General features: G+C 50.8%; 9 protein-coding genes across 9 annotated transcripts; 3 read left to right on the top strand and 6 right to left on the bottom strand.

The window, feature by feature from the left end:
* Nucleotides 1-490: 490 nt before the first annotated feature.
* Nucleotides 491-1,785, bottom strand: HO133_010419 (uncharacterized protein; the record flags this gene model as incomplete). The annotated part of the gene is made up of 3 exons (XM_037301272.1): nucleotides 491-607; nucleotides 659-1,504; nucleotides 1,771-1,785. 3 exons carry the CDS (start codon nucleotides 1,783-1,785, stop codon nucleotides 491-493), a joined length of 978 nt encoding a protein of 325 aa, XP_037154089.1.
* Nucleotides 1,786-1,814: 29 nt separating this feature from the next.
* On the top strand, nucleotides 1,815-2,507 carry HO133_010418 (uncharacterized protein; the record flags this gene model as incomplete). Its single annotated transcript, XM_037301271.1, has 2 exons — nucleotides 1,815-1,909; nucleotides 2,132-2,507. The coding sequence occupies 2 exons, from the start codon at nucleotides 1,815-1,817 to the stop codon at nucleotides 2,505-2,507; spliced, it is 471 nt and encodes a 156-aa protein (XP_037154088.1).
* A 5,480-nt stretch (nucleotides 2,508-7,987) lies between these two features.
* On the bottom strand, nucleotides 7,988-13,358 carry HO133_010417 (uncharacterized protein; the record flags this gene model as incomplete). Its single annotated transcript, XM_037301270.1, has 2 exons — nucleotides 7,988-9,609; nucleotides 9,662-13,358. The coding sequence occupies 2 exons, from the start codon at nucleotides 13,356-13,358 to the stop codon at nucleotides 7,988-7,990; spliced, it is 5,319 nt and encodes a 1,772-aa protein (XP_037154087.1).
* A 680-nt stretch (nucleotides 13,359-14,038) lies between these two features.
* On the top strand, nucleotides 14,039-18,705 carry HO133_010416 (uncharacterized protein; the record flags this gene model as incomplete). The annotated part of the gene is made up of 3 exons (XM_037301269.1): nucleotides 14,039-14,181; nucleotides 14,240-16,579; nucleotides 16,629-18,705. The coding sequence occupies 3 exons, from the start codon at nucleotides 14,039-14,041 to the stop codon at nucleotides 18,703-18,705; spliced, it is 4,560 nt and encodes a 1,519-aa protein (XP_037154086.1).
* Nucleotides 18,706-19,471: 766 nt separating this feature from the next.
* Nucleotides 19,472-20,112, bottom strand: HO133_010415 (uncharacterized protein; the record flags this gene model as incomplete). Its single annotated transcript, XM_037301268.1, has 2 exons — nucleotides 19,472-19,865; nucleotides 19,928-20,112. The coding sequence occupies 2 exons, from the start codon at nucleotides 20,110-20,112 to the stop codon at nucleotides 19,472-19,474; spliced, it is 579 nt and encodes a 192-aa protein (XP_037154085.1).
* Nucleotides 20,113-21,013: 901 nt separating this feature from the next.
* HO133_010414 (uncharacterized protein) lies at nucleotides 21,014-21,550 on the top strand (the record flags this gene model as incomplete). Its single annotated transcript, XM_037301267.1, has 1 exon — nucleotides 21,014-21,550. The coding sequence occupies one exon, from the start codon at nucleotides 21,014-21,016 to the stop codon at nucleotides 21,548-21,550; it is 537 nt and encodes a 178-aa protein (XP_037154084.1).
* A 1,920-nt stretch (nucleotides 21,551-23,470) lies between these two features.
* Nucleotides 23,471-24,024, bottom strand: HO133_010413 (uncharacterized protein; the record flags this gene model as incomplete). Its single annotated transcript, XM_037301266.1, has 2 exons — nucleotides 23,471-23,900; nucleotides 23,975-24,024. The coding sequence occupies 2 exons, from the start codon at nucleotides 24,022-24,024 to the stop codon at nucleotides 23,471-23,473; spliced, it is 480 nt and encodes a 159-aa protein (XP_037154083.1).
* Nucleotides 24,025-24,163: 139 nt separating this feature from the next.
* On the bottom strand, nucleotides 24,164-25,494 carry HO133_010412 (uncharacterized protein; the record flags this gene model as incomplete). Its single annotated transcript, XM_037301265.1, has 2 exons — nucleotides 24,164-24,376; nucleotides 24,682-25,494. The coding sequence occupies 2 exons, from the start codon at nucleotides 25,492-25,494 to the stop codon at nucleotides 24,164-24,166; spliced, it is 1,026 nt and encodes a 341-aa protein (XP_037154082.1).
* Nucleotides 25,495-27,071: 1,577 nt separating this feature from the next.
* HO133_010411 (uncharacterized protein) lies at nucleotides 27,072-27,487 on the bottom strand (the record flags this gene model as incomplete). Its single annotated transcript, XM_037301264.1, is given in 2 exon segments — nucleotides 27,072-27,187; nucleotides 27,202-27,487. 2 exon segments carry the CDS (start codon nucleotides 27,485-27,487, stop codon nucleotides 27,072-27,074), a joined length of 402 nt encoding a protein of 133 aa, XP_037154081.1.
* Between the last annotated feature and the right edge of the window lie 360 nt (nucleotides 27,488-27,847).

Genomic DNA, 27,847 nt, shown 5'->3' with positions numbered 1-27,847 from the left:
GTCGGCACGAGTCAGCGATGTTGATCGCAAGGGAAAATCACCGAAGATCTACGCGGGCGTGGCAGGCCACCTGGGCTCGCGTGTACCGGTAAGTAACCGATTCGTGCGCGGGAAGATCTCCCCCAGCGATCGCATCATCAGCAAACATGAGTCCTCGGAATTATATGTATACAATATGGAGCGTGGCAAAAGCAGACCCAGCGCCTCATTGTGTACAGAACTCCTTGGATATCCCGCGCGCCAGAGATGCCACTGCCTTGCGGTCCCAGGTCTTTTCCCCCACGCCAAACAAATGCAGCCAGTGTACTCATGGCAAACGAACCCACCCCCTTTCCCCCCCACAAACACGCTATGCCAGAGTCAAAAGAGCACGATAGGAAATCGATCATCAGATATGGTCGTCATGAACCCAGAATCCTTCACCCAGTCGTGCTGCCTTGGTGTCAGATCATTCCAAGACCTGGCAGGCAGGGATTGGCCCTAGAGACAATTAGTCCGAGCTGCTGCTCGTGTCGCCAGATCTCTCCCGGAGCTTTTTCTCCGCGTTAGCTTGCTGCGTCAATTCAGGAGTACGTCGGCGCCGGGAGTTGATGAACCAGTTGCTGATCTGTTCACCAATGTCAGCTCTTCTGCGCCACGTCCTCATGATCCTACTAACCTGAGTCATTGCGAGACCGGTGCGCCTGCAAAGCATCTGCTTCTCTTCCTCGGTGGGGTAAGGATGAGCTATGTGCTCCTCAAACCATTGTTTAAGCATATCCGTAACGTCCCTGGGTAGGTTGCCTCGTCGCTTCTTTGGCACCTGAGAAGTCATGTCTTCCGACTCGAATTGCATGGGCCGGTGATAGCCATTCTGGTACTGATGACCATTCTGACTAGCATAATGTCCACTATAATTGGAGGATACCTGGTAGCCGTAAGATGCCGAAGCGTACGTAGAGCTCGAAGAATGATATTGAGGGGTTCCCAACCGAGAAGTACTGTAGTAAACGTCTCCGCGGTGCGATTCGTCGTTACTGTAGCCTCTTGCAGTATCGTACGACGATGAGTGGCCATTGAGGGTGTTGTATTGGTTGTAATACGGCGGTGGAGGTGGAGGCAGACCTGATGACTCTCCCTGTCGACTCTGAAAGCTGGAGTGAGGCGCTGTACTCTGATAAACTCGCCGACTGTCAGGTTCATTCACATATGGTGAAGGCGGAGCTGGTGAGTTTGACGCTGAACAACCATTTCGAGGGGGACCAGAGTGCATAGCGAGAGGATAAGGAGGCGGCGCATCGTAGCTTGGTTGCCTTGAGTTTCCGTTCTCCATTTGGCGATTCCTTCCAGATTGGCTCAGGGCGCTCGTAGTTAACGAGGGTCGAGTTCTGTCAGAGACGTGAGGTGGCGACAAATGAGCAGGAATATCCACCGAACGAGAGGGGCCTTGTGGGGTGTGTCGGAGTGGAGAACGGAGCTCCGACAGCGATCGGTCGTCGCCTTGACGTGGGATGTTGGGTAAAATCTTGCTCGAGTCAGTAGACAACAGAAGGAGACAACGGTCTATTGAGACCTACATCCTGAATGGAGGGCAATCTCTCCGAGATTTGCTGCCCACGGGAAACATGCATGGAAGATTGGGAAGAAAGTGAAAGTTCTCGCGGGAGAGCCCTAGACTGGCGAGGTGGAGAACGCATATAGGGCATAGCCTGTGACACGATCCTGATACTATGAATTGAGTCTTGCTTTAGCTGATCGTAGCCCTTCAGTAGCTGCTCGCAGGACACAAACGATATCTTTGATCATGTGTGTTCTACAGCATAGACTACGACAACATGGTTCCTGAGCCCAAGACAAACAACAGCAAAGATGGAGCAGGTAAACAGTACTCACGGGACAGTATTAGATGCCTCGTTCGAGTGAACGAGATGTGAGTTTCGAAACTCAGCTGAAGAGCCGATTGACGACTTTATAGAGTCCGTCACAGAGAAATATTCCGAGGTAAGTTAATGATCTTTAATCGCTCTTGCTCGGAGCAGGATGATGGTGCAAGTCTCGTGTCTCCCGTTATTGGCTCGGCAATTGATGAGTGAAGCGGTCAATATGTCTAGGCTTAGTCGAGTTTGACAGGTTGTCCGAAAGAATCCTTTAGCGACGCTCAACACGACTTTTGGGACGACTGTGACAGGAAGATCAGCGATATATCTCCGAAGATAATGCAGATAAAACGTGCGGATGTGATGGATATACTCGCGAGGGTCCCGAGGTTGCGGTGGATGAGTAAGAGCCGAAAGGAGAAAGCGAGGGAAGGTGAGGGTGAAGGTGATGATGGTAAAGAGGGAAGGTGGGACCGGGTGTCACGAAGAGAAAGAGCAACTCACGGCAACGCACCGACCACCTTTGAAAGTCAAAGGCCGTTTGACAGCCAAGGCAACCAGGGATTGGCCTGTGAGGCTTGTGTTGTTAGTGGGTCTTGTATTTGGCCCAAGTCCAAGTGGGGTTATGCAGAGGAGGAAAGGGTTGAATAAGTCGGCGAATTAACAAGGTTAGAAAATTGGGCGAATGGAAGCCACGATATGTTTCAAGTTCTGTTAAAGGGAATAATGCGGGTTGACCAATGTGTGTCTATTATTGTGGTAGCCTTCGGACTTTGCGGAAAGTATTTGACAAGCGTGAGACAGCTGGTCAAATACCTCTATTCAGTTTGGGGAATGATGTCTGATGTCTATCGGGCTTGGTTCCGTGGTACTGATATTGAGAATCACCTTTCTCTCTCTCTCTCTCTCTCTCTCTCTCTTCCTGTCTTTCTCTCTCTCTCTCTGTGTCTCTGTGTCTCTGTCTCTCTCTGTGTCCCAATTCTTACGGGAGAGTGGAGAGTGAAAAGCAGAAAAGAAGTCAGGTGCTGTTGGAGGAAGGACCCGAGCGGCCGCCAGATTTGAGCGAATTGAAGCTTATTATAAGATCGAGTCTGATCGTCATCGACCGGACTGTGAAAGTATTAGTAGTTTGACATTTGACAGATGCTATCCTTGTCTTCGGAGGCCATGTTGATGGCTGGAGTGCTTGACGGCATGAATGCTTGACCTCGAGCTATCACAATATGTATCCTTGGAGTGGTGGCTGTCGAGTCATTCAGGTGGCTTGGTATACAACAGAGCCTCGGAATGAGGGTGAGGCTGTGAGGAATTTAGAGTGGGTAGGGAGTCCGGCAGCGGGGTGCATCATCTGCCTAATAGACACCGGCTTGCGGGTATTATTCTCCAATTATAGCTCCAATCGAGCTCGAGCGAATATGCGAGCAGGGGCGAGAAAAGCAACGATTGGATCTGGTTGCATCTACGTACCGTCCATGAGCACGTTTGATCGAGGCAGCCACATCGATCGCTCATCCACATCATTGCCTCTTTTGCCCGTTGTCAGACCTTTCGGCCGGAGAAGGCCTCCCCGCCATCCATCACAGAGGGGGAAGAGGGTCCATGGCAGACAGGGAATTGAAATTGAGCGGGGATTAGTGTGGCGTGTCGTATCGTATCGTATCGTACCGCCTCTTTCAAGACCGGATTTGGGGGATCTGATAGACTCATGGAGTAATTCGGGATTGGAGCTTACAAATGAGTGGGGTGGGGGGAGGGGGAGGGGGGTTTGTTTGGTGAGCGGTTGCAGCCACGCGTTACAAGTGTGTCTCTTACACCGCAAGGGCACAGAGTGGGTGTGAGAGATAGGGTCATGGTTTGTGAGCAAGTAAAGTAGGTTAGTTTAATTTACGATATGACCAAGGAGGGTTTCAGGGTTCGATGTTGGCGTGTTTTGTTAAAGGAGGCGGAGGCGGAGGAGGAGGAAGAAGAGGAGGAGGAGGAGTAATACTATTAGGTGCAGGGATTAAATTTGGGTGGGGGGGGGGATGATAAGATGGTGTTTGGGACGGGTAGGAAGGCTATGAAGGCATCGTGCATAGGCGCTGCAGGCATGACATCTGGCTTCGGACCCAGCTACCAGGAATGTCTTTTGGCTTTGCCGAAAGTTAATTTCTCTCCGCCGAATATTGTGTCATGCATTAAAATTCAAAACTGGCATTTGCATCACGAGCTGAGAATATCAAGCGATCAAGGCTTAAAGCATTTTCCTTGCTATTTTAATCAATCGAGGGAAGGGAAGTGAACAGGCGCGAAGCTAAAGTGGGCACATACGAGTAGGCGATTCCAGAGTCAAAGCGTGTGGCTTCTTCTTCATTGGCAGACATTGATTGATTGATTGATTTAGAGAAGATTATTCGAGAGACTAAAGTAAGGTCCTTACGAGTACAGGGAAAAGTGGTGGGCAAACTAGATAATGCCTACTTTACCGTATGATCTACAGTACCCGGTAAGGTAAGTCTGCCTGTAAAATACCTTACTTTATGACATGTGCAAAACAAGGCTTAAGGCTTAAGGGATGCCGGCTAGGTAGGGAGAGAAAAGAAAAGAAGAAGAAAAGGAAAAGGAAAAGGGAAAAAAAGCCTACGACGGTCCAGGCCTTTGATGGACCTTTGACGATTTGTAAATGGCTTCAATCTTCCATTCCAAAACTCTCCTCGAAATTCTAAAACATGCTAGATAATAATTATCCATTAAAGAAAGTATCCTAAACCACTTTGCATTTGCCAGTCAACGGGAAAGTGGATGTGACGGCACACGATGGCAGGCCGGAAAGATGAGAAAATGACGCTTAAAACAAGCTTCCAGCTGCTTGAGCGCAGCGTGTCGAATCCAATAGTAAAGTAAGGAAAGTTGATCAATGCAGCGAGAGGAAGGAAGCTCGGAAGATAACGTTACATTTTTGACTTGTCATTCTGCTCATCGCCACTCGACCTTCATCGCCACCAGTCGCATTACAATCAATTTCTCCATTTCTCATCTCGACACCTCACCCTCATCGCTGCTGTCGGCCCCAGAAGCAGAGGGAGAAGGAGAAGGATACCGAAGTACCTCAAGACTCCCAGATCTTTAACTGTTGTAGACTGCTAGAGTATCCAAGTCCGTCAACCGCGTCAGGAAGGCGTAGTCGAGACTCATCAATGTGAATGCACCCACCCCATCCCCCTGTATCATCGTGCCAATGGCTGCAGCAATCTACCGTACCGAACATTTGCGCTCTCAGCATCCCCAGCACCAGTGATGAACGCGTGGGCAGTCAGCCGAATGTGCCTCCTCCCTATCTCCTCATCCAACAAATTCCTTTCCCACACCCTCAGCCTCGCCAGACCCACGAGAATTCCCCGAGCCTATGCGTCTAGCAAGCAGTGCCGGTGCCTCTTGTGACTTGTCCCCATCATTTTCAAGCCGCCTGTCATAACGGTCATACCCGTTTGGATCAGACTATGACGCTCACTCGATCCTTTTCCAACTGCCTGCAGCATGTTGGCTGTTGGCTCCATCTTCCTAAAATAGGCATCGGGCCCATGGCGGTCTAGAAGCTCCACGCCTCAAGTCTTGCTTGTTCACTTTTTGCATAAAATAAGGTAATTGTAACATAACAATAATAATGATAAGTACTATAACCGAGTACTTGTTGCCCTAGTACTGGACCCTTCACTCATCTCATTTCCCGAGTTCCGACGCCATGTCACCCTCACAGCTCACTGACCGCCACGCCTCTTTCATCTCCAACCCTTGTGCTTTCCAAAATCCGACATGGTCTGGTCTAGGGTTCTGACTATCATGTATAGAGCATTGTATACTGGAGTGTAGATGACGACGCTCAGGGTCCTAAGACGGACGGTGCCTCCTAAGTACTCTACGCTAACCCATCATCAAGCGTCATGCAAAGACAATAAAGTAGGTAATAGTAATTATAATGAAGAAGCCTCAGCATCCTGCGTGCGACACAACAGCCTAGGTAATTAAACTACCTGTACCTATGATCCTTTCTGAACCTTGACCCTTAATCCTTGATCCTGAATAATCTGCAACTCTACCGGAAGCGTCTACCGACATGAGATAGCAATGCGGTCTCTACCGCTTCCTAACCAGGTCCATGTCCCCGGCGAAAGACCATGCGATGATACCATGTCTTCGCGACTGCCGATCCATCGAGTAACTCCGACAACGCCAGATGTTACATTCCTTCATACTCAGGCACATCGAGCGTTGATCAGCTTTCCCTGTCTCCTCGCCATCATACCGTCTGAAGAGTCGTACCCAGTATCGCATGATGTGCCATTGCCCACTTTCTACAGCTTCACAAGGCAATTCCTGTGACTCAAATGCATCCCAGAGGAACCCGGCAACGGCGGCGGCGGCCAGCTGCATAGACCTTGCATGACACCCTTGTTGCATCTTGCTGACCCTTGCTCTCCTACTTCTCTAGTTCTAGAGTACTACTATTTTTTGACAACAAAGTTGGCCACGCTATGACACCGCCCTGACCCATCACGTCCCCATCCGAATAAATTCCATGCGCTGTCAGCAAGCCAAGTAATCTTATCAATCATGGCGCCTTTCAAGCCGATGGTGAACACCTTATCTGCTGCGTCATAAGATACTTCGGCGCTTATTCGCTTACTCTCATCATCTCATGGAACTTGGAACTCTGGGTTAGAAGCCGCGGAGACTATGTCCTCGTCGCAACTTACGACTCGCAAGAGTGCCTTCTGGCGGCTAGGCTCAGCTACTTTACTTTTACCATGATGGAATTGATGGTCTCGGGTCCGGGGTATGACTGCTGGCGTCGCGCCGATCGCGAAGCGTGAACCGAGCCAGCACGGCGCCGAGTGTGGATCGACGACGCACGCGCAGCCACGACCTGCCAGCTGGCAACGGGCCGATCTTCCAGGAACACCTGCAGGGACTCCCGATGGGAACGTCCATCGAAGCAGACTTGCAGATCTGCCAAGCCGGTTGTGCTCGATTCTGACGTCCTAGGGATCCATTTGCTGGGAGATGGAGGAGGTTGACATTTCTGTCTCCCATCAGGCCACTGAAATTTCACCACCGTGCAGACCTCCAACGTTCGCTGATCCCAAATCGCTTGCGGCACTATCTATTTGAAATACATTGGAATCAAATATCTCCTTGCATCTCCTTCTCCCCTCGATCCTCCTTCCCTACGCCCTTTCTCTGTCTTCGCTCCCTACCACAGCCCACCGACTGCACATCCGATGTCGCTAGACAGTCCACTCTAGTCCACCATGCCATCCCCATCATGCAGATCTTCTGCCGAACCCACTCCCCTTGCGTCAAACGAATGGGGCAAATCCAAATCCCGCCTTTGACGCCGGCCGGGGTTTCTAACAAGATAGCCCTTCCCTTCTCCAGCGCTGAGCCATCAACGACGGCAATGACGCTCTCGATCCTACCGCATCCCACCTAGTCCTCCCTACACACAGGGGCTTCGACCAAACACCAACCACACCCTCCCCCGGTTCGCCGTTTCGGGCGACTTCCTCTTTTCCAGTCGCCTAGGATGGGCTGCGCGTCCTTTCTCGGCACGTCACTGCGGCTCTCGGGACCACCGATGTGGAGGGGGCGCATGCAGGGATGGGATGGGTTGGGGGATCGCGGGGGGCCGGGATGGGATGGGTTATCGCGGTGGCCAGGATCCTACGCGTGCGCCACTGGAAAACGTCGCCGGGGGGGTAAGGGGGGGGGTTTTTGAGTCATGTTCCATACATAAGTCGATGCATACGTATAATCATAACGGCGGAGCTGGGTAAAGATCATCCCAAGGGCGGGGGACCCGGGGTCGATATACGGGGTAGTGCGTGAGGGATGTCGGCTGTGGAAGGGGGCGCGAGATAAGGGAAGATGGGGGAGAGGAGGATAGGCTGCTTTGCTCGTCGAATCGTGGAGAATCCGGGGACTGACGCCGCATAGTCGAGATTCGGGTTGGGATTTTCCATCCATGGCTAAATGCTCAACATACAGGGCATGCATTCTAATCCCGCTTCTGCCAAACCCACCTGGGTATTACGCCAGCCAGCCGGGCATCCCTCTCCAACGCCAGACATTCATCCTCGCCATTCACGAGTCCATCAAAGCCCTTCAGCCGCCCTCTTCTCCCTCGCCTTGCCCTTGCCCTTTCCCTTCGCCCTCTTGCTATCCCCAAAGTTATGCAACCTCTCCCCAATCAAGTAAACCTCATCCCTGATCTTCCTCCTCCACCCAGTAAAAGCCCTACTCAGCAACGTCACAAACGTGGCCGCGAACCCGATTGCCAGAACCCCCGGGTAGCTATAGCGGTAAACGCATGCTTTGAAGATTTCGTCCTCCGCACTATATGCATGCAGGACTGTGGCATTGGCTAGCCAGCCTAAGGCTAATGGTGTTGCCAGCGCGACCGTCATTGCGATCACTGCAGGCAGAATGAAACCTCTGGTCGCTAGGCGGACGTCTGGATTCAGCCAACCGTTGCGGATGATACCGCGGAGGGCGGAGGCTGGCCGAGAAGGTGTATTGTAGAGGATGACGCGAGCGGCCATTTTGAGGTAGAGTATGCCCAGGGTCCAGTCTTGAATGAGATGGATGATGTGGCGCTCGGAGGAGATGGTGTTCAAGCTTGTGAAAGAGGTGCTGAAGTAGGTGTGGAGGGGGATGATGAGGAAGAATTCCATGAGGAGCGAAAGGAGCGCAGGGAGTAGGATGCCAAAAGCCGCGTAGGTGTAGATGAGACTCAGGAGGCGGACGACGAGGGTTGCAGACTTGCGGAGGAAAGTGGTGATGGTCGGAGTGTGAGGGGTCAGTGTGTCCCGAAGGTAGGTGGTGATCTGGCGGTGATAGAGCACCCCGTAAAGAGCGCCACCGAGAATATAGATGCCGATTGAGAATGCATAGATGTCGTTCATGCGGAGATGATTTAGCGTGACCTTTGCGAAGACGAAGCGGCCAAATACCAAGGGGACAATGGTCATGCTGACTCCGGTCGCGGCAGCGAAGAGCCAGATAAGGAATATGAATGCGCTGATGCGAACGCGGAAGAAGGGAGGACTGTAGACCTTGGCGAACATTTCGTTGTTTCGGCCATGCAGACCTTCGTCTGGATCTGGTTGATTATCCAGCCGGTTATTATGTTCATCCACTTCCAGAAAGGTGTGCGCGCCTTTGGGAATCCGAACTTGGTCTGATGCTGGCGCACGCACATATCTACCGTCTCGCAGAAAGTAGGCCTGCACCTCCCGATCTTGAGCAAGAGCGTGCCTGTCTTTGCCAATCACTGGATTTTGCGCGTCCCCTTGGGTCCCATGTAGAACATCCCTCCAGGTGCGCCGTACATGCCTGCCCTCCTCATCCTCCTTCTTCTCACCGAATAAGAAGTTCGTCAGTCGGAGAGTCCGGGCACATTTGCGGAACCACCAATTGTACATTTTGTTCAATCCTTTCGAGGGTTTGAAAAATCTGACGGCTAACGGCATCAGGAAATTGTAGAATAAGAGGTCCACTGGGAACTCCAGGACTGGCTCATTTGACAACCAATGGATTGGAAGAACATCGTCGAACGAAAATGCAATACCCCAAACCACACCGCCCAGGCACACGATGACCAGGCCCCCATATACCAATGCACTGAAAGAGATCTTCCATAATTGAGTGGAGACGCTGCGCTCAAGAACGTCGCGCACAGGGTGAAATGTTGGGTCATCAGGATCGCGAATGAAGTCTGTCAAGTCGCGTCAGCTAAGGCTTCCCCCACTCTCTAAAGATGGACTTACATAGAACGCCGGTACGCATCAGCTTCCGGCACATGGCAACAAACAACGCGAAGTGAAACATGTAACATGTTCCTACGAACCAATGGACAAAGATAGAAGTGTAGGGAGATGACATGGTGAACTCGATCCGCGACATCAATGTGGCGCTGTCGAAAAGCGGCAGCAGTGCCACGTCGAGCAGCAGCCCGCAATATAAAGGAAATACAATCATCTCAATACTGATGATCAAGATTACCTTCAGAACACCTCCAGCTTGGTAGAGGACATCCGCAAGCACTCCGGGTACTCTTTCGGCTTTGTTGATGCCTTTGATCCGAGCGTTGAGGCTGAGGTATATCACCCCCAGGAATGCAAAGAACAGATACCCGAATATCACGGCGAGGGCTCGGTCCTTCGTATCCCAATATGCTAAATCATAGTCGAGGGGAGTGGATCTTGGTGTCATGCTGAGATTGACATGGAGCGGATGGAAATGAGAGACCGAGGATGTTGAAGGCACGATAGTTGGGACTTGGTCGATGACAAAGGTCGAGAGTGCCTTCCCTTGATTGACGACTCCGGAGGCGAAAACCATTGCAGTCTCCTCAAAACCGGAGCTGTTATATGCGACATTGAAGCAGTAGCCGATGTAGTCGCATACGCCACGCAAAAGCCATCTAGCTCTGCCTTCAATGGACAGCAAAGACTCATGAGCGACGACCGAAAAGGCGGGGATGTCAGACTCGAACATGATGTTCCCTGTTGCAGAAATAACATTCATAAGCCTCTCCAGTGCACCCTCTGCATAGAACTTAGCCGTCTCTGCTACCGACAAATTTTTAGTGATTTTCGCCATAGGTGGTATGACCCATCCAATTGGGGTGCAGAGGAGGCGTGCGAAGATATCGGTCCAGTAGAACGTGCAGGCGATGCCAAATGTGAAGCCATCTATGATAGTATCTGCGATCGATACAGAGCACCGTAATGGGAGCTTCAATAGAAGCGAGACAGGATGAGCCAAAAAGACCAGGAACAGCTTCCCTGAAATGTATGGTATCCAGACACCAAAAAATATGGTCAGTGACACAAGACAGGCGCAGAACATTCCGTTTTGTACCAATCCTGCTAGAGGGCCTTGCATTCCCACGAGCTCCATTATGCCCTCTAAGTCCTCAATGTCATCAGCTGCTTCAATCTCATTCGGATCGAGACCCGCTTGAATGGCGGCTGCAACCACTTCGGGGTCTTGTCCGGGAACTTCACCATCATTGTCAGCCGCCCTCAAGGGATGTCCGTGTTCCATGGGCACAAAAGGCGCTTCATCGGCGATGTTGTTTACGATGTGCTCATCATCACCGGCTGGCTGCTCAAAGGGAGAGGGCGCTGGCGCATCGCCTCCCCAAAGCCAGTCTGTGATAGGTTCAAGAAGGCCTCGACGTCGCTCGGGGGTTCCTTGAGGGAAATCGGCTGGCGCCTGTCCTTCGTTTGCTTCAATTGGCGAAGTAGTAGGCTGCGCTGTTTCGAGCAGTATTTCCCTACTTGAATTGTCTGAACCTGGATTACTAACAATGGTGTTTTCCTCCGCCGACTCTCTCTCGTACTTAGGGTGGAATGGGCTGTCATTAGGGCTATCGAGGGCAGCATCAGTTGAGCTAGCAGTATCAAGATCCTCTTGGGCTCCGTTAGCTAGGACATCCTGACCTTTCACGCTGTTCCCTGTTGAGTTCTGGGTTGGGTCAGATGGATGATTGAGTGCTACGGCCTTGTGATCTTGCGAGTAACTGCTTGCCCTCCCTGACGTAGCAGGGCTCCTTTGTGACTTTCTAGCAGGAGACCTGGGGCCCTCAACGACTGCATCTTGGTTCGAACTCCGCGGAGGTTCTGTGCTCAAGCTCTGTTCGTCTTTGGGCTCCGAGTTGACATTCAGTGACAATTTATCAAGAACCACGAATCCTTCGTCATCACTTGGCCAACGGCTACTGTTGGGACCATTGTCTTCATTGCTCAGCGTTGCAGTGACTGGTTTATCCGCCGGAGAAACAATCTGACCCTCCGGAACATTTACGCTAGACAGATTTTCAATCTTTCCCATAGTCGCCACAATCCAACTCAGCTCATCATTGCGACCCTCCTCGTCAATGATTCTGATGACCTCAGAAGGTTTGTTCTCGGCGCGGTTCCAAAGCTCCTGGAACGTGTTCCCAGGGTCATCACCGTCCTCGGAGACTCGAGACTGTTCTTCGATAGTGCGACGAATCTCAGCAGCCCTAGCTAATTTGTCCCTGTCCGGCATCGCGGGTCTCTGAAGTGAGCCTTGAGATTGGTCCTTGGTGTCATTCTCGGATGCATCAGCTTTTGATTTCGAATTCTCGATTGCCACGTCTTCAGGTTGCGAATCCTCAGTAGCAAAGTCGTCGGCGTGATTCACACCTTGCTCCGTAATCTGTCTGGGGGGGACTGGTCTTCGGGGTCTAGGCCTTGCAATCAACCTCGCCCTTGGCCCTTGTACTTGTACACCTGCATCTGCGAGCCCGACATCACCTTCACCTGGGGGGCCTTGATGTCTCTGATCAATGGGCTGTTGCACTGGAGCGTCTGCGTTTTGAGCTCCGGGAAGATTGACGCGGGCTTCAGCCCCGCCAAAGAGATTAGGCTGTTGCTGGACCACCCACTCTCTGATCAAGAATATTAGTATAAAAGCCGTGACAAGCGCCAGCGTAATGATCTGTCCTTCAAGGGCATCAATGATGAGATTGTTCAGCATAGCTGACCTCGTCAGCGTCCTCAGGAACTTGACGTCAGAAAGCCAGGATGACGAGCGTGGAACATGGGCCGCGTGACTAGTAATGTTAGTCATTGAAGTCACTGAAGATGAGGATTCGCCCGACGATCGACCTATGACGAAACTATAGAGATTTTTCAACAGCTTGAGCCCTAGAGGTTCACCAGCCGCAAAGGTCAGCAGCCGTCGAATAGGTGAGACGAGGTCCGGGATCTTGTTTGAAATTTGCAATATGAACGCCGATGCGGTAGCTTCTCTTGATGTGAACAAGTTTTGGTTCGCTGGACTCGTGCCTCGTGCAGCAAGCTTGGTGGAAACGTTGAGGATTTCCGACTCAGTTTGTATGCCCCTTTCTTTCCAATCCACCCAGCCCCCGTCCCCTATCCAGAAAAGACCCCTCCAAATGGTTCGCATACACCATGGTAGCCATATTACCCAGACGAACATCACGAGCTGGAAGCGTGACCAGGTCAGGAAACTTTTCCATGTGTGTATTGCAGCCTGGCGTAGGAAGACCGGAAGTGGAACGGTACTAGGCATGTGGGGATGATAGAGTTTGGTGAAGTGAAACGGTGTCTTGCACAACTCGCAGTGCTTCTTCTGTGAATGTGACAGCCATTCCATGAGGCAATTTTGATGGACAAACTTGATGCTGCCACTGCATTTGCACGGATAGAACAAGGGTTCTTCCTGGGAACCCTCGCCTCGGCATATCCTACAGGTGTCCGGTTCATCCAAACTTTTCTGTTTCTCCTTTGCATTTGTATCGTATGCTGGATCATTCATGATGTCCGGAATAGCCTCGGGGCTTTCATCATCCAAGCCCTTCTGTTCTCCCTCCAGATTCTGGTCTTGCACTCGCATTTTCACGTTATCAGAATCGGTACCAGGCCTTGGGTTTTGGCCCGCGGCATTTGTAGCTTCAGCAGGCTCCATGGCGAGATAGTCAGGGCCTATGAGGGTAGGGCAGGGACGGAGTCGTCTCAAGCGGAAATGCGTGAACTGTGAGGAGACACCTCATCTCAGCGAGCTTAGAAGTGCAGTTCCATAAGTGTACTTGATGTTTTATTGATGTAGCTCCCTTACTGGTGAGACTAGGAAGCCTAAGAGGATTCGAAGAGCAACGGATTTCGGGCGCGGCCAATAAGGCTAGCGTTGAAGGTCCTCGGAATCTTCGCAGGTCGACGACGATCAAATCCGCTTTTTGTCAAAGAGGACGTTAAAAAGAGTTCCATATAGTTGTAGAGATGTGAAATAAATAGTGCTGTGATGGCCTGGACAGTTGGGACTGAGCACAAAGAGGGTACCAGTACATCCTTGGCACGCGACAAAATTGCATCACCTGAACGGGCAAGCAGGATTTAGATAGTTATCGGAAGCGCCCAACACTTACCTTCTAATCTACCATGACAATACATGTTGCTATCTCTTGACTACTAACGCTGGACCTGCATTCTCTTGTCATTCCTTCTTCGCTCCCTTTCGACGCGAAAATTATCCAAGCTCTTCCGAGAGGTCAACTGACTTGAACGCTGTAAAAGACGTTCCAACGTTTGTCCTCCATACCTCCTTTCCCCCAATTCACCGTGGCTACGACACAGCTCCAACACTCTGCTATGGCAGCAGAGGCGAATGGGCGGCTGATAGACCCAATTACCGCCAAAGGTAGACCAAATGGCCAGGTCGTTGGACGGAAACCTACGGGCAAGAAAGGTACAACACAAAGCCTTTCAAGTAAGGGCTTTGGCTGGATCGCCAGGTGAGTTGTAGTCATATCTTCAAGGTCATTAATCATGCTGAGGCTGTGTGGTATCTAGGCTGCTCGTTTGGTATACCGTTATTACTGCCCTCTTTCGCTGTCCCTCGTCTTTCGACAATCTCAACGAAGGATCTCCCAAAGTTTGTGAGCCTTACCTGAGTGTGCGATCACATGTAGCACCATACCTCGAGCCTTACTATAAATCATACGCTGCACCTCATGTGGAGAAGGTACGTCCGTATGTTGCGAAATTCAACCAAGAGATCTACACCCCATCGTTGGCATATGGAAAACAAAGCTACGACACCCATGGGGCTCCAAGAGTCCAGCACGCCAGAGCATATGGCCAGGAACAGTGGGCAAATATTGTGAAACCTCAGATTGATACCGCTCAGGCACAGGTCAAGAAGCAGTACGACTCCAATTTGGCCCCACAGGTCAACAAAGCTTCTGCTGCAGCTGCTCCCTACTATGCTTTCAGCCGCCACAGCATTTCCGAGATATACAATACATACATTTTGCCGACTTTGGAGACTTCCCGTCCGTATGCTGAAAGTACTTACGCGTTCGGACACAAGCTTACTGTCGAGACCGGTCTGCCATATGCCCAATCCGCATGGTCATCGACCGTCGTGTTGTTTGACCACACCATATGGCCGAAGCTTCGTGTTCTATATGGTAACAATGTTGAGCCTCAGTTGGTCAGAATTGGGGAGAGGCTTGGTAGATACCGCGACGGCAAAAAGCTCAAAGCCGTCATGGAAGAGGATGATAGCTCGAGCCAGCTTTCTTCGACATCATCTAGCACTTCATCAATCGTAGCGTCGATCGCACCTCAAAGCTCTAGTCCCACGACGACCACTGAATCCTCAGCAGCCAGCGCATCCTCTGTGACTTCTGAAGAAGAAGCGAAACAGACGCGGGAGAAGATTGAAAGCGACCTGAAGAACTGGCAGGAGAAGTTTGCGAAAGCCGCAGACAAGGGAACTGAAGATCTAGAGGAGCGCGTGAAGGAGATCACTGATCGCCAAATTAAAAACCAGGCCCATGGAGTCGGCGAGGCCTTGGTTGTCCAGCTGGAAGAGACATCAAGATCTGAATTGGTAAAGCTCAAGAAAGAAATAATGGTCTTGGTCAAGAAGCTTCCCGAAGGTTACGACGATACCGACCTTGGCAGGGCTACTCTTTCGTTATCAAGATCAACGAGGCATGCTGGTGTTACGGTGAAGGACAAAGCACAGAGCTTGAGAACCTGGAAAGACAACTTTGACTTGGAGACTCAATCACTTGTGTATGCGGCATCCGAATCAACATTGGACGTCATCGATAACATCCGTGACCTCGGCCTGCAAGAAATTGGCCTTCGATGGGCTCAAATGGAAGGCGTCACTTACAAGGACTGGTCAAAATATCACGAGGTCAAAAAAACTTTCGACGAATGGCGCCAGAAGGTTGAAGCCGTTGCAAAGAACCACGAGGGATTGCAAAAGGCGAAGGATGCTGGAGAGGAAGTCGAGTCGAGAGGCATGGCTTCCGCCGAAAAAACAGCTAAGGAACTTGCCCGATTGAAGGAAGTCGGTCAATGGAAGATTGAAGCAAAGGATGTCTCGGATGACTTCAGTACCAAATACATGCCTGCTGCTGCCGCGGCAGGGGCTCAAAAAGTAATGGACAAAGCTAGTTCAGCCAGCGAACATGTCGTTGGGACATCTCAAGGTACCGTCGAGTCTATCGTCTCTGAAGCCACCGAGAAAGCTTCGGATGCGGCATCGAGTGTCTCCGCTGCGGCTGTTGGTACTGAGCCTGGGGTCGGTGAGCAGGCGAATTCCAGTGTCATGGACGCAGCCAGCGTCGTTTCAGAGAGAGCAAGCGAAGCTGTAGTGGGCACACCCAAACCGAAAGTTCAAAGCATTGTTTCTGCTGCCAAGGAAAAAGCCAATCAGATAGCCTCTGACGCCGGCGAGACCGTCGCTGGAACACCAGCACCAGGAGAAAGAGCTTCAAGTAGTGCAACTTCTGTCATCTCAAGCGCTTCCTCAGTGGCAAGCAAGGCTTCGAAAAAGGTATACGGAGGAGCAATGGCTCAGAAAGTTGGCGAGCAGAAGCCCATACTCGACGACGTCTTCAGTGACGATGACGATGCGACCTACTCCGAGAAAATGCAAAGTATGGTCAATCAAGCTGGCGAAAAATTCGCGGATGTCACAAAAGCCGTCAATGAGGCTTTAATGAAAGCCAAAACAACGCAAGGAACAGTCGAGAGCGCTTCATCGGTGGCAGACGAACAGTACTCAAAGGCACTTGCGGCAGCTTCGAGCGTCCTGTATGGCACTGAAACAGGCGCCGTCGAGAGTGCAACGAGTGTAGCGTCGAGCAAGTATGCCCAAGCTGTAGAAATGTGAGTGGAACCTAACCCTGTCTCAAGACATTGTGCTCACTCTGTTTAGGGCGTCCTCAATTATTTACGGGACTTCGACCCCTGTGACGCAATCTGCCGCCAGCGGAGCTTCCTCAGCATATGCGAAAGCCGTTTCCAGAGCAAACGAACAATACTCGCACGCAAGGTCTATCATTTCTGCGCAAGTTACTGGAGAGCCAAAGTCAGTTCACGAGGATATGTTCGCTTCAGTGGAGAGCGGCTATTCTGGAGCACTGGCTGCGGCCAGCGACTACTTCCAGGGGGTTTTTGATGCAGCCTCAACTGCTGCTTATGGTACGCCGCTGAGTCCTCAACAATCTTTTGTCGCTGCAGCGGATGCAAAATACTCGGATGCAATGTTAGCTGCATCGTCTCAACTCGACTCTGCGAAAACGGCAATGGGATCTACGTCAACCCCCGGTTATGAGAAATTCATGTCTGAAGCCAGCGAACGTTATTCAAGCTTGATTGGAGCTGCCAGTTCTTCTCACGCATCTGCAACAAAAGCGGCCAGCGAAGCGATTTATGGTCCAAGTCAAGGCGTCTTTGAATCCATATCAGCACTTGCTTCATCGAGGCTCGCGGATAGCTTGAGTGCTGCCTCCGCTCAATATTCCAGTGTGAAGACTGCGATGGGTGCAACCCCTACTCCAGTCCATCAACAATACGTTGCGGAAGGCCAACGCCGATATTACGAGGCGGTGGGCTTAGCTCATGACCGCTACTCGGAGTTTCTTGGAGCAGCGTCAAACGCAGTGATGGGGACTCCAACGCCAAAACACGAGAGCTTTGCTAGCGTTGCGTCAGAAAGACTTTACGGCACCCAAACACCTGCTTACCAATCATTGTTGAATGCAGCTCAGTCGCAGTACAGCGACGCAGTATCTCAGGCTTCTGAAAAACTGGATTCCGTCATGGGTTCAGCGAATTCAGCTGTTGGAAAGACAAGCAAGTCGCCAGCACAGAGCGTATTTGACTCGGCCTCCTCTCAGTACAGTTCAGCAATTTCCCTGGCATCTGCGTCGCTGTCTTCAGTTTCTGCCGCTGCAAGTACTGCAATCATTGGTAGTTCAACGGGCAAAGTCGAGTCCATGGCATCAGCGGCCTCCGAGAAAGCGTCTTCAATCTCTTCCGCGGCTAGCGCTGGTGTCATTGGTTCTGAGACGCCATGGACAAAGTCCGTTGCAAGTCAAGCGTCCACAAACTGGGATGCTCTTGTTTCTCAAGCCTCGGAGAGGGTCTATGGCGCTCCGGCCCCTTATTCGCAGTCGGTGCTCTCGCAAGCCGGCGAGTACGCATCGCAAGCCACTGACGCAGCCGCATCACAATATCAAGCTGTCCAGGCTCTCTTCTCCGAGCTTGTCCATGGCAGGGAGCCGGATTTCACCGAATCAGCCATGAACCGCCTGAGCGCGGCCTACTACACCGGTGCACACGCCAGCGTCGCGGCTTCCGCGTCGAGTTATGCAAGCGATGTCTATGCCTCTGCATCTTCAGTCGTCTCTACCGTGTTTACTCCTCCCGCCACTCTTGAAGCGATCATCGCCGCAGCAAATGAGCAGGTCAACGCTGCTGTTGAGGCCGCAAGCAACGCGTATCATGGGTCAAGCAAAGGGACATATGAGCAAGGCACATCTGCCGCCGCTAGTGCTGCATCGTCGGTCTCATCACGCGCTAGTGAAGCCATCTATGGGACTCAGCCAAGCTTTGTCGACTCAGCTCAAGTTAGTCTCAATGATGTAGCGAGATCTGCGCAGGATGCCATCTCGGCCGCTCTCTACGGCACCACAGCGACAGCAGCCACGGCCAGTATCACTAACGCTGCTAGCAATGCTTATGCCTCCGTCTCTTCAGTGGTGGCAGACAACGCGGCTGCCGCAAGTTCAGCTATGGATGCCACTCAATCCAAGATCAGAGAGGCTGTTTATGGGCCGGAGAAAGGAGCCATGGAAAGTGCACAGGGGAGACTCATGGCCGCGGTAGAGAGTGCAAGGGCCAAGCTGGCTGAGTTTGGAAGTGGTGTACAGGAGACTACTGAGGATATGGTCAGCAGTGTCAGTAGCGCTGCTGCCAAGATGACCGATACTGTGAGAGATGAGCTGTAAACGATTTAGTACGAGATGTGAAGAGCGAGACGGACTGAGATGAGAGACAAGGTAGTTAGATGGAAGGAGAGAGTGAAGAAGAGAGTGAAAGCGAGAATGGAGACGGAGAGGGAAGGTGGACAGGGGAGTTGCATGATGGCAAGAAAACTTTCGCTAATTCCTTTCTACCCTTCCGCAATACAAACAGCCTTGTGAATCCATTTCTTGGTGCAGAATTATGGATTTCTCGTACATAGAGCGATGTGTCTTTGTGTTGCAGTTCTTGGCGATATCCCCCTTGCAATGTTCAGATAGTAAAAAACTTGAGCCGTACTGTACTAATTACGAGAGCTATCTTTTTTATATAGCTCCTCATCATATGACGATCTCTAGTGACTGCTATGATATCTCTGCAATATCAAGGGCAACTTTCAGCGCAGCCTTGCGATACCTCGAATATCACCAGCTGGATTTTAGTCGGTCGAGTCAGGTATCGCTTTGACACCGCTTTCCACGTTCTCTATAGTCGTGGGCAAGATATTTCCCAGGCCTTCAATGCAAATGTGCTGCAATGTTCTGTGCGATCATGCCCACTTCTTGCATCCGTTCGAATTTCGGTTGTTCGGGCCCTTCTAGCCCTCTTCCTTCTTGCGACCTTGTCTCCCATTCTTCTAGCCCTAGTGTTTGCGTTCCATGTGCGTAATCTTGGAGGGATCTTTCACATCGACGTCCTTTCAGCCTATCCAAGCACTCGGGCGAGAGTCCATTCCCTATACAATGCCCTTCTTCACAAATACTTCCTCCCTGCCGCCACGACCCTCTGCTTGAACACAGGACTCCCGATCTTGCTCTCGGTACTGGCGAACGGATTCATAATGGCTTTCAGCCAGACCTCAAAGACCTCTCCAAAAAACTGTCTTATCGCCTCTTCTGTCTGCGGACTGGTGGGATTGTTCGGTATACTGGTGCTACTTGATGACGAAGTGCCACGACTAGCGGTACTGGTAGAAGGCGGGACGGAAGTGTAGGGCGTGAAAGGTGGGAAGCTGTTTGGCATGGGTTGAGAGGTAGGGGCTGTGTTGGGAGGGTGGGGGAGATGGAGCAGCATGAAGCGGGTGGAGGTCGGAGTCAAGAAGGTGGAGATGTGGGAGGAGGCAAATTGGTCGATGCGTTTAAGATACCTGATACTATTATTAGTAATCCTACCACGGATTGAGCCTATTGTGAAGAAGAGAAGGGTTACATCTGATTGTTGGTCCATTGCAGCTCGTCCACGAAATCCAAGCTGCTATGTACGATGAAAGGATTCATATGTCGTGCCTCTTGACTGAATCGGGCGACACCATCTCCGCCTTGCTTGGAAGTGCCAAACTCGAGCTCAAAGAGAGGTTGGTCTCGCGTGCCGACAATGCAGAAGTAGTAGGACATGTTGTGCGCCTCAGAAAGAAGACTGGCGAGAGTGGTTGGGATGGGAAGGGGTCAGGCCTGCTGCCATGACCATGGACTTGACTACAGACTTTGACAGTGCATTGTACTCAAAGAGTACTACAATGTGATCGTCAGATGAGTCCCAATAAGACCTACTGGTGTACATACATGTCCCTTAGCTTCCCTTGGCACAGCCTTATCTTATCTGATGGCTTGGCAAGAGTTCCTCGGCGCGACGACGACTGTTTGTTAGAAATCTTCTGACTCAACGAAAGCAAGCCTGACCTCGACGAAAAAGCTGTCACAAGCTGCTTATCTATTTTTTTCTTTTTTCCCCCAAAGGATGCAACCTTGGATAGGACAAAGCCTGATGGCACCAACTGACCTCTCAAAGTCGCCTGCCTGTGGTCAGATGCCCTACTCTATCGCCTGTGGTGCCTGGATTCTTTGCTATTTGGGCAATATGGAAGGGGCTGTGCGAAATGCATGCGTCAACGCAAGGTATCGGAACAGCTTTGTTTGCATCCTTGATCAAGCTTTTAGATGGATATCCAACTAAAAAGCTCTGATGAGATGGCAAAGTTAGGAAGGTGGAGTCCCAATCGTTTCAAACATTAGTGACTGGGTCTCCATTCGGTGTGAATCGAAATCATACCTGATATTTGGCTGCGAGAATGACACAGCCGGTAGGCTCGTGCTCGAGTCACTCATGCTGCCTTGTGGGCATATATAGTGCTCTCGCCTCACCTTAACTCCTACCGTTCAACTACATCTCGCCATGACTTCCGCTCTTTTGATCGTTTATCTGGTCCCTCAAATAGTCGTAGTCCTCGCTTTTCTCTTGACCTGCATCTCCGAGTACCTTGCATAGCGTTGGCCTCTTTTCATTCTATCTCCTCTGATGCGCACACTTCGAAAACGGCATTCATGGCCACCCCTCCGCAAACCTAGAGCCTTCTACTTTGACGAAGCCGTTGATCAAGACCCATTCGCATACTTCATCTCACCAGCCGATGAACGAGAGGTGTTTTTCAACAGCCACCTAGCAGCGGACATCGACAGGAAGAAGCGTCCTCGTTCACTGTCACCATTCCATCGAAACTCCACTTCGCTCTTGTCCGCGGCCACAGCTGCAGCATCGCCCACCGCGCAGCTGAAAAGATGGATTGAAAGGATGGAGCTGCGATGTTTCCGGCGCAATGCAAGCAGCATCGAACAGCGTATGCCATCACCCGACCCGCCTGACCTTCCGGAGATGGCCCGGACAGTCTCTCCTCCGCTTCGGGGGAGGAGGAATGTTCGCATCAGCTCAGGTAACCGTGTGACTCCCAATTCTAGGAGTAGACCTAGACGCCCGAGAGTCTGGAGGGAGCCCAGTAAGGATATCTGGCCGGTAGCTGAGGAGAGAGAAGATATTGGACTGGGAATACTTTTGTGAAGCATTCGGGTAGTCAATCGGCAATGTCGGCTTTGAGTCTTGAATGGCACAGTCAATCTTCGGATGGTCTATAGACGGACAAGAAATCAGGGAGTGGTCTAGACAAGGGTACACTACTTGATATAATATTGTTATTGTCACCCGCATGAGCTGACTACCCCTAGCTTTACGTCCATCGATCCAAGTCTTGAAATTGACCGCTCAAGACCCCAATTGACTTGTCCTCGAAGATTGGTCTTCGATTTCTAGAATGAAATTTCAATTTAACAATCATGTTACAGATACAGCTAGTCAGCAAGATATTCGGGTTTTCCTCGCTTCGTTCATCGAACCTGATGTAAACGCTTATAAGTTTGTAAAGCTTATGACACTGATTATAAGATTACTCTTCTCTGCGTTGACTTTCCTTTCGTTGACGCAGAATCAAAGTTTCCCTTTCATCCCGAAGCGATTGGTTATTACCTGAGTCGTTCTTCATGTTTCTTTCCCCACCAGCAACACTCCAGTATTGGAAGCAGACCATGCCCAGAACCCCTTAATATAGTTCCTGCGTCAGATGCCTTGCTTTTGGAGATGCTGGGCTCGAATATTCGTAGAGTCAGGTTTCGCTAACATGTCGAGTCTAGCTTACTATTACGTGTTGACTTTCACTTACACTCCACGAACGGTCTATCCCCCTTAGAGCCGCTCATTGTCGCCCGACACTCCACTTGCCTTCATCTTTTGAACTGGTTGCATCAGATTGTGACTCTACCATCATCAATGTCTTCCGAACCATACAGTAATTTGGCATGCCTGACCGGTTGACAAAGGCAGGTCCCACATCCGGTCATTACTCTGAAATCAATCACCTCTATCAACTGCACGTCCTGGGTATGCGGCTCCTCGACCACGTCCAAAAGAAATCCTCGGCCTTTGAGATGTTCTGTCATCGCTACATTAACCATGATCTTCTTATATGGGACGTCCTCGCAACTGCTCAGCAGTTTTTGGGTCATGGCTTCGTGTTCTTGTTTTGCGTTGGCATGGTAACATGGCGTATACCAGTCGTACTATGAGGTGGCCGAGATCTTCGCCTCGGTGGACTTCCCAGGATCGTTACCTTCTTCGCGTGGGGCGGGACAAGGGTCCCGGTACTCCAGCTCCGACCTCATGTCCTCCCTCCGTAGGAACAAGTACAATTAAACAGGCTGGATTTGTCGGAATCTCGTAAGCTTTTGATTCCACTCATGCCGCACGCAGGCGTTGCCAGCCATGTCAACAGATACTTTGCCAAGCTCCACATATGCAAGCCCACCTGATTTGAATGGATGAGCTGGACCAGGAAGCTCCCTGATCATTGGAGCCGATGGACATCCTCAGCTCGGAGACCACTCGAAGACCTGGTGGGATCGGGTCAGGCTCTGAGGAAGATCCATGGCCACTTGTCTGGAACAAAATGCTGGATTCGTGGCAGGGCTTCTGAGACCTCGCACGTAGATATTTGTGTTGTACTCGCGCTGTTCACGGAGGGTTTCTCCTTTTTAGGATAGTGCTGCTTCGACCTTGGTGTAGGGGATGGTGTTGAGGGTGGCCATGTCTGCTCCCATGTTCTTGCGCACGACTTCTGGCTTTTTACCCGCCTGCTTTCTTCTTGATTTCGCGAATGACAGAGGTGAATACCGCGCAAGGGTGGTGCTAAAAGGTAAGTAATAGCAGTGGATTAGATGCGTGACTCCTTTCAGCAATTAATGATGTGCTGGTGGTAATCGTACCGCGGTAGGAAACTCGACCAGGATTTGGCAAAGAAACGAGGCGATTACGGTCTGATAATGTAGTAGCATAGTGCCATTTGTATGTACAAACGCTCATTCCCCAATCATAGAGACTGTAAGCCAGTGCAAGTCGATACCTGTATCTATGCGCTATGCAATGCTTTCCTCAAACGCCGTATGTATGCCCTTCAATCACTGCCCTTACAACATTCTCTCTATCTCCCCAAAGCCCCGTCCTCATCAAAAGCCCGGTGGATTTATCCTCTGACTGACCCTCGTCCACTTTGGCAGCTCTATCAGCACCACCAGTTAGCTGTCGCATCCTTGACCTCGTCCAATAATCCTCAAAAGAGGTCGACATACTGTGAATCCCCTTCCGATACCGCTTCTCCTTCCGATCAAACATTGTATATTTATCCTTTGGTCTCATCTCGGCCTCCGTCGGCATCTCCTCTTTCCACCTCTCCAGCTTTGTTGTAGACCCCATGTTCTGTTTCCTGAGGGCGTCATCAACAATTGTTATTACATTGTCGACAAGACGGAGGCGTTTGCGTTGACGGCGCTTTTGGGGGACGGAGAGACGCCAGGGTATTTTCCTGTGAGGGGAGGCTGTCATTTAGTGGGACTGAAGAGACAAAAGAACTATGAAAAGGCCAGGATTGAGACATACCAGAGCAAACCTCCAGAGAGGGGAGACGTTCTTCTAAAGGCACCGAACATGATTCTGCTATTGTTGAGACAGATATTTCATTGTGACTGAGAAGTGAGAAAGCTTCAAAAGATCCTCACCGCGGCGTGCGCGGAAATGATCCGGTTAGGATGACTAATCTTGTTCTCTAAATTACAAGCCCTCAGTGCTTCAGTTCTTGCCCACAAGCAGACTGATCTTCTCCATTGAATCAACGCTCCTTTCAGAAAACATATACCGCATCTCAGAACCTGTTGGGAGACATCTGATCAGATTGCACGCATTGTGATTTTGGGAAAAGCTTGTAGACCTCCTATCTTCGTCTCCAAGAGCTTCCGGCTCTCCAAAGGTCTGAGGCGAACCAGGCAGACGAAGGAGCTTGGCCTGCAAGCATCTTGCATATCTTCCTCGAGAAAACCTAAGATCGCCTTATCTTCAATGATATCGAGTCAATAGCGCCAATGCAGGCCGTTGACCTCCATTTCGTCCTTCTCAAAGCAGGCTTGCAAACTACTGTTTGAGATGATCTCAAAGCTCCGCTCTCTTTTGAGAAACTTCATTTCGATTGCCTGATCTCAGCATTAGCGGGTCATTCAATGGCGTACCATCTGACTAAGGGGTTTGCTCATTACCTTGACCGGTCTCTGTGCTTGCAACTGTCAAAGCTGTCATCGCTCACCTTGTCTTACTGGAGACGGCGCAAATGCATGGACTCTAATGACCTGAGTATCCACCCCCATAAGCTCTCTTGGAGGCTCGATAGCAGGGTCGTCGTCTCCTCGCTCCTCGCTCTGTGAAGATCTCAACACCGCAATGTGGATCTTGAAATATCCAGAGTGACGAATCTGAAGATCTTTGAATGCCAACGACCATTTCTCTTCTGTCCGAGTAGCCGAAAGATCTCGAAAAAGCGGTGTGACCATATCTTGGGCAGCAAGGATATCGGGCGCGAAGAGAGCCATCGCCATTTGTCCATCAGCAGACATCAGCGATACTTGAGCCCATAGGTTACCTTCTTCGCCCATCCAACTCTCACCTCGTTGGTGTCTCAGACATCTTATGTTCACGACTACTGGTGAGAGGCGGTTCCCTGGACGAACTTCGAGCGGAGGTTGTTGCTCAATACTGATCGATATTGTGCGGATTTGTGTGCTCTCCCGTACAAGGTTTTGCGTGGAGCTCGCTTCTCCCGCTGTGATATGACGGGTGCGCAAGGTATACCTATCTATGCCGCCCTCTAAGTTACTTGGGCCGACTGTTGAAGGACGCTTGCCTCGGTCCCCTACTAGAGATACTGCTGAAAGTCCTGGATCCGCTTCTTCATGCTCATCGTCCCGGTCGACCATCTGTTGTAGGCTTCTTATTGGTTGGGGTTTGTATTCTCTATTCTTTTGCTTGTGATCTCCTGAGTATCGTATCTGCCGGAACGGAAACACTGGTCTGATGGAACGATCCCCAGCAAAGACCCGTTCATTGACACAAGATATCACCTGGATATCCATTGCGGATGATTTAGATTGAGCGCAGATATAACCACCAAGCAATAATGAGAATGAATGAGAGAATTGGCCCTGAAGCCAATTGAGGAAAATTTGACACGGTGGACCTCTGTGGAGACACCTTCTCTCTTCATAACCCTCTCCAGCCATCATATATGAGGAGGAGGCATGAGTAGAAGTGCCATTGGTAGAAAGGAATGGTAAAAGCCAGTCGAACGGGTCTAAATACGCCAAAAGTCGCAGAGAAAGGGACCACAGCTACGATGCTACCACAAATGGGCAACAAGGTCATGATAACAGCCACGCTTTGGTATCAAATACGAGGAGTAGCACCAGGGAGATTCTTTCGTTTTTTCGGCCTCCACAGTATCGTCTCTTCTTCGACCGATTTTTCGCATCTTGGCTGTCGTGGCAGCAGAATATGCTTAAGACAGCCATGTGATCTCATTGAGCGCCTCAATGTCTTGCAGCAACTAAGGTCCAAGGATAGCTTTGGTGGAGGACCTCCCATTTTTCCGAAAGTTGGCAGAGGCTAAAGCTGCTATTTGGACGCCTCGCATAGCGCTTGCGTCTTCGTGCAGGATCGGTTTCCATGGTTGAGATCTAGATCGCGCAAGCCATCCCCCCGGTTCGCGAACTAAAGACGTGAACCCAGCAATCAGAACATCGCATTTTCCCTCTCTTTCTTCCTTAGGCATAGCTCTTGTCACCGTGCGGCCTTTTCGGATCTGTCAGATGCACTCCAACCCGTTTCCATATCTTCAACCACCATGGTGGCCGCGACTAGAGACAATTTCCACCGAACTGGTCCGTAAGGCTGCCTCCTCAGTAGCTCTCGCCATACCTGTCGAAACTATCTCCTGCGTCTTTTCTACTGGGGCCGCTTCACGCTCTAATCGCCCGCATACCAAAGCCGGCACTTGTGTCAACGGCACGGCTGTACGTCTCGGGTTTCCACTCTATGCACGCTCGTTATCTTCATGAGGTCATAGATGCAATTGTAGTGCACGTCACCGGCAGGGTCCCTGTTTAAATCGAAAATGTGTATAAGTCTGGCAAGTTAGCCTCGCCGGACATATTCTGCTGGACCGGGCATCCAAGGTCGGTCTCCCTAGTGGTGCGTGGAGGCCACGAAGGCCGCCTCGAAATGCAGATCATGCTTACTGCTAGCCGCTACCCATGCCTGCACCAGTTGAGCATCAAGGGACGGGCCACGTTCCTGGTGACAACTTTGGATCACGTGCTTTCGAAATGATAACGAAAAGAAATGGGACACTAGAGCTTGTATGGATATCACTGAAACCAGGCCATACATGCTAGTCAATGGTAAAGATCGCTGGTACGAATGGTGTTGTCAGACCTAGGCGGCTCGAGTTAGCCAACTTTGCCGTCTAAAAGCCTGTTGCACGGACTGTGGCACGTCGCCATACTCGGACCCAAAGCTTGCAAGGGGAAGACGAAAGAGACAAGTATGGAAATGATCAAGCGAGCATCCTTCATTCTGGGTGGACGCGAAATATTGAGAGACGGCACATATCTGCGAGCGGTTCACACAACTCGTGTGCAGTCCCCTATGTGCTTTACATCTGCTGTAAGAGCACCTTGATCCCGTCCTTCTCGCCTTTTATCTCCATCACTGAACTCGTCGGCACCCTTGAAGTCGGACCCGACAATTTCAATGCGGTTTGTGGTCTTGCTGTATATACGTACTCTTGTTGTACATCTCCTGAATCTTCTTCCACTTCTCCAGCACCACCTCATCCATAGCATCGAGCTCTGCTTTATACTGTGCAATCTTGACTATGCACACCTGAGACAAGGCGGAGAGACAAGGCTCACAAAGTAGGCGAATGTGTATGCTCAACACTTCGGAGACATAGCTGTACCGATCGGTTGGTATTGGTATACTCTGTTGCATTAGATTGGAGTTGCTGAGCACGGCATTTTCCTGTCTCTTCAAGTTCATATAGCGCTCGATGATCGGCGCAAGACGCATTTTGCTGCGGTGTGGGTCGGCCTGTGGAGCACAAGTCAGGTGTTTGCACAGTTTCCAATGCCCTTACAATGAATGAGAAGCTTACCTGTTTGCAGATGCTTGTGAACCGCAGCTGCAGTAGATGTGGGAGGTCGAGGGAGGAGATACTTGTTGGCTCAGTGTGTTAGGTTACAAACTCTCCAAAGGATGAGGATATTTGCTCCAGCTCACGGGGTTGCACGGAAGAGTTGTACAGAGTCAAAGAAAACTTGATGAGAAGACATCGCAATAAGTGCTTTGCGATGATCTTCGTTTATATCACGTCTTGGACACGTAAAATTCTGCATAACGCAGTTGCCGGGGACGATAGCCAGGACCCAA

This window comes from Letharia lupina (genome assembly GCF_014066315.1).
Source record: "Letharia lupina isolate WasteWater1 chromosome Unknown contig_8, whole genome shotgun sequence".
NCBI classification, from domain to species: Eukaryota; Fungi; Ascomycota; class Lecanoromycetes; order Lecanorales; family Parmeliaceae; genus Letharia; species Letharia lupina.
Note: the sequence above shows the minus strand (reverse complement) of the source record. Positions and strands in the feature narration are given on the sequence as shown.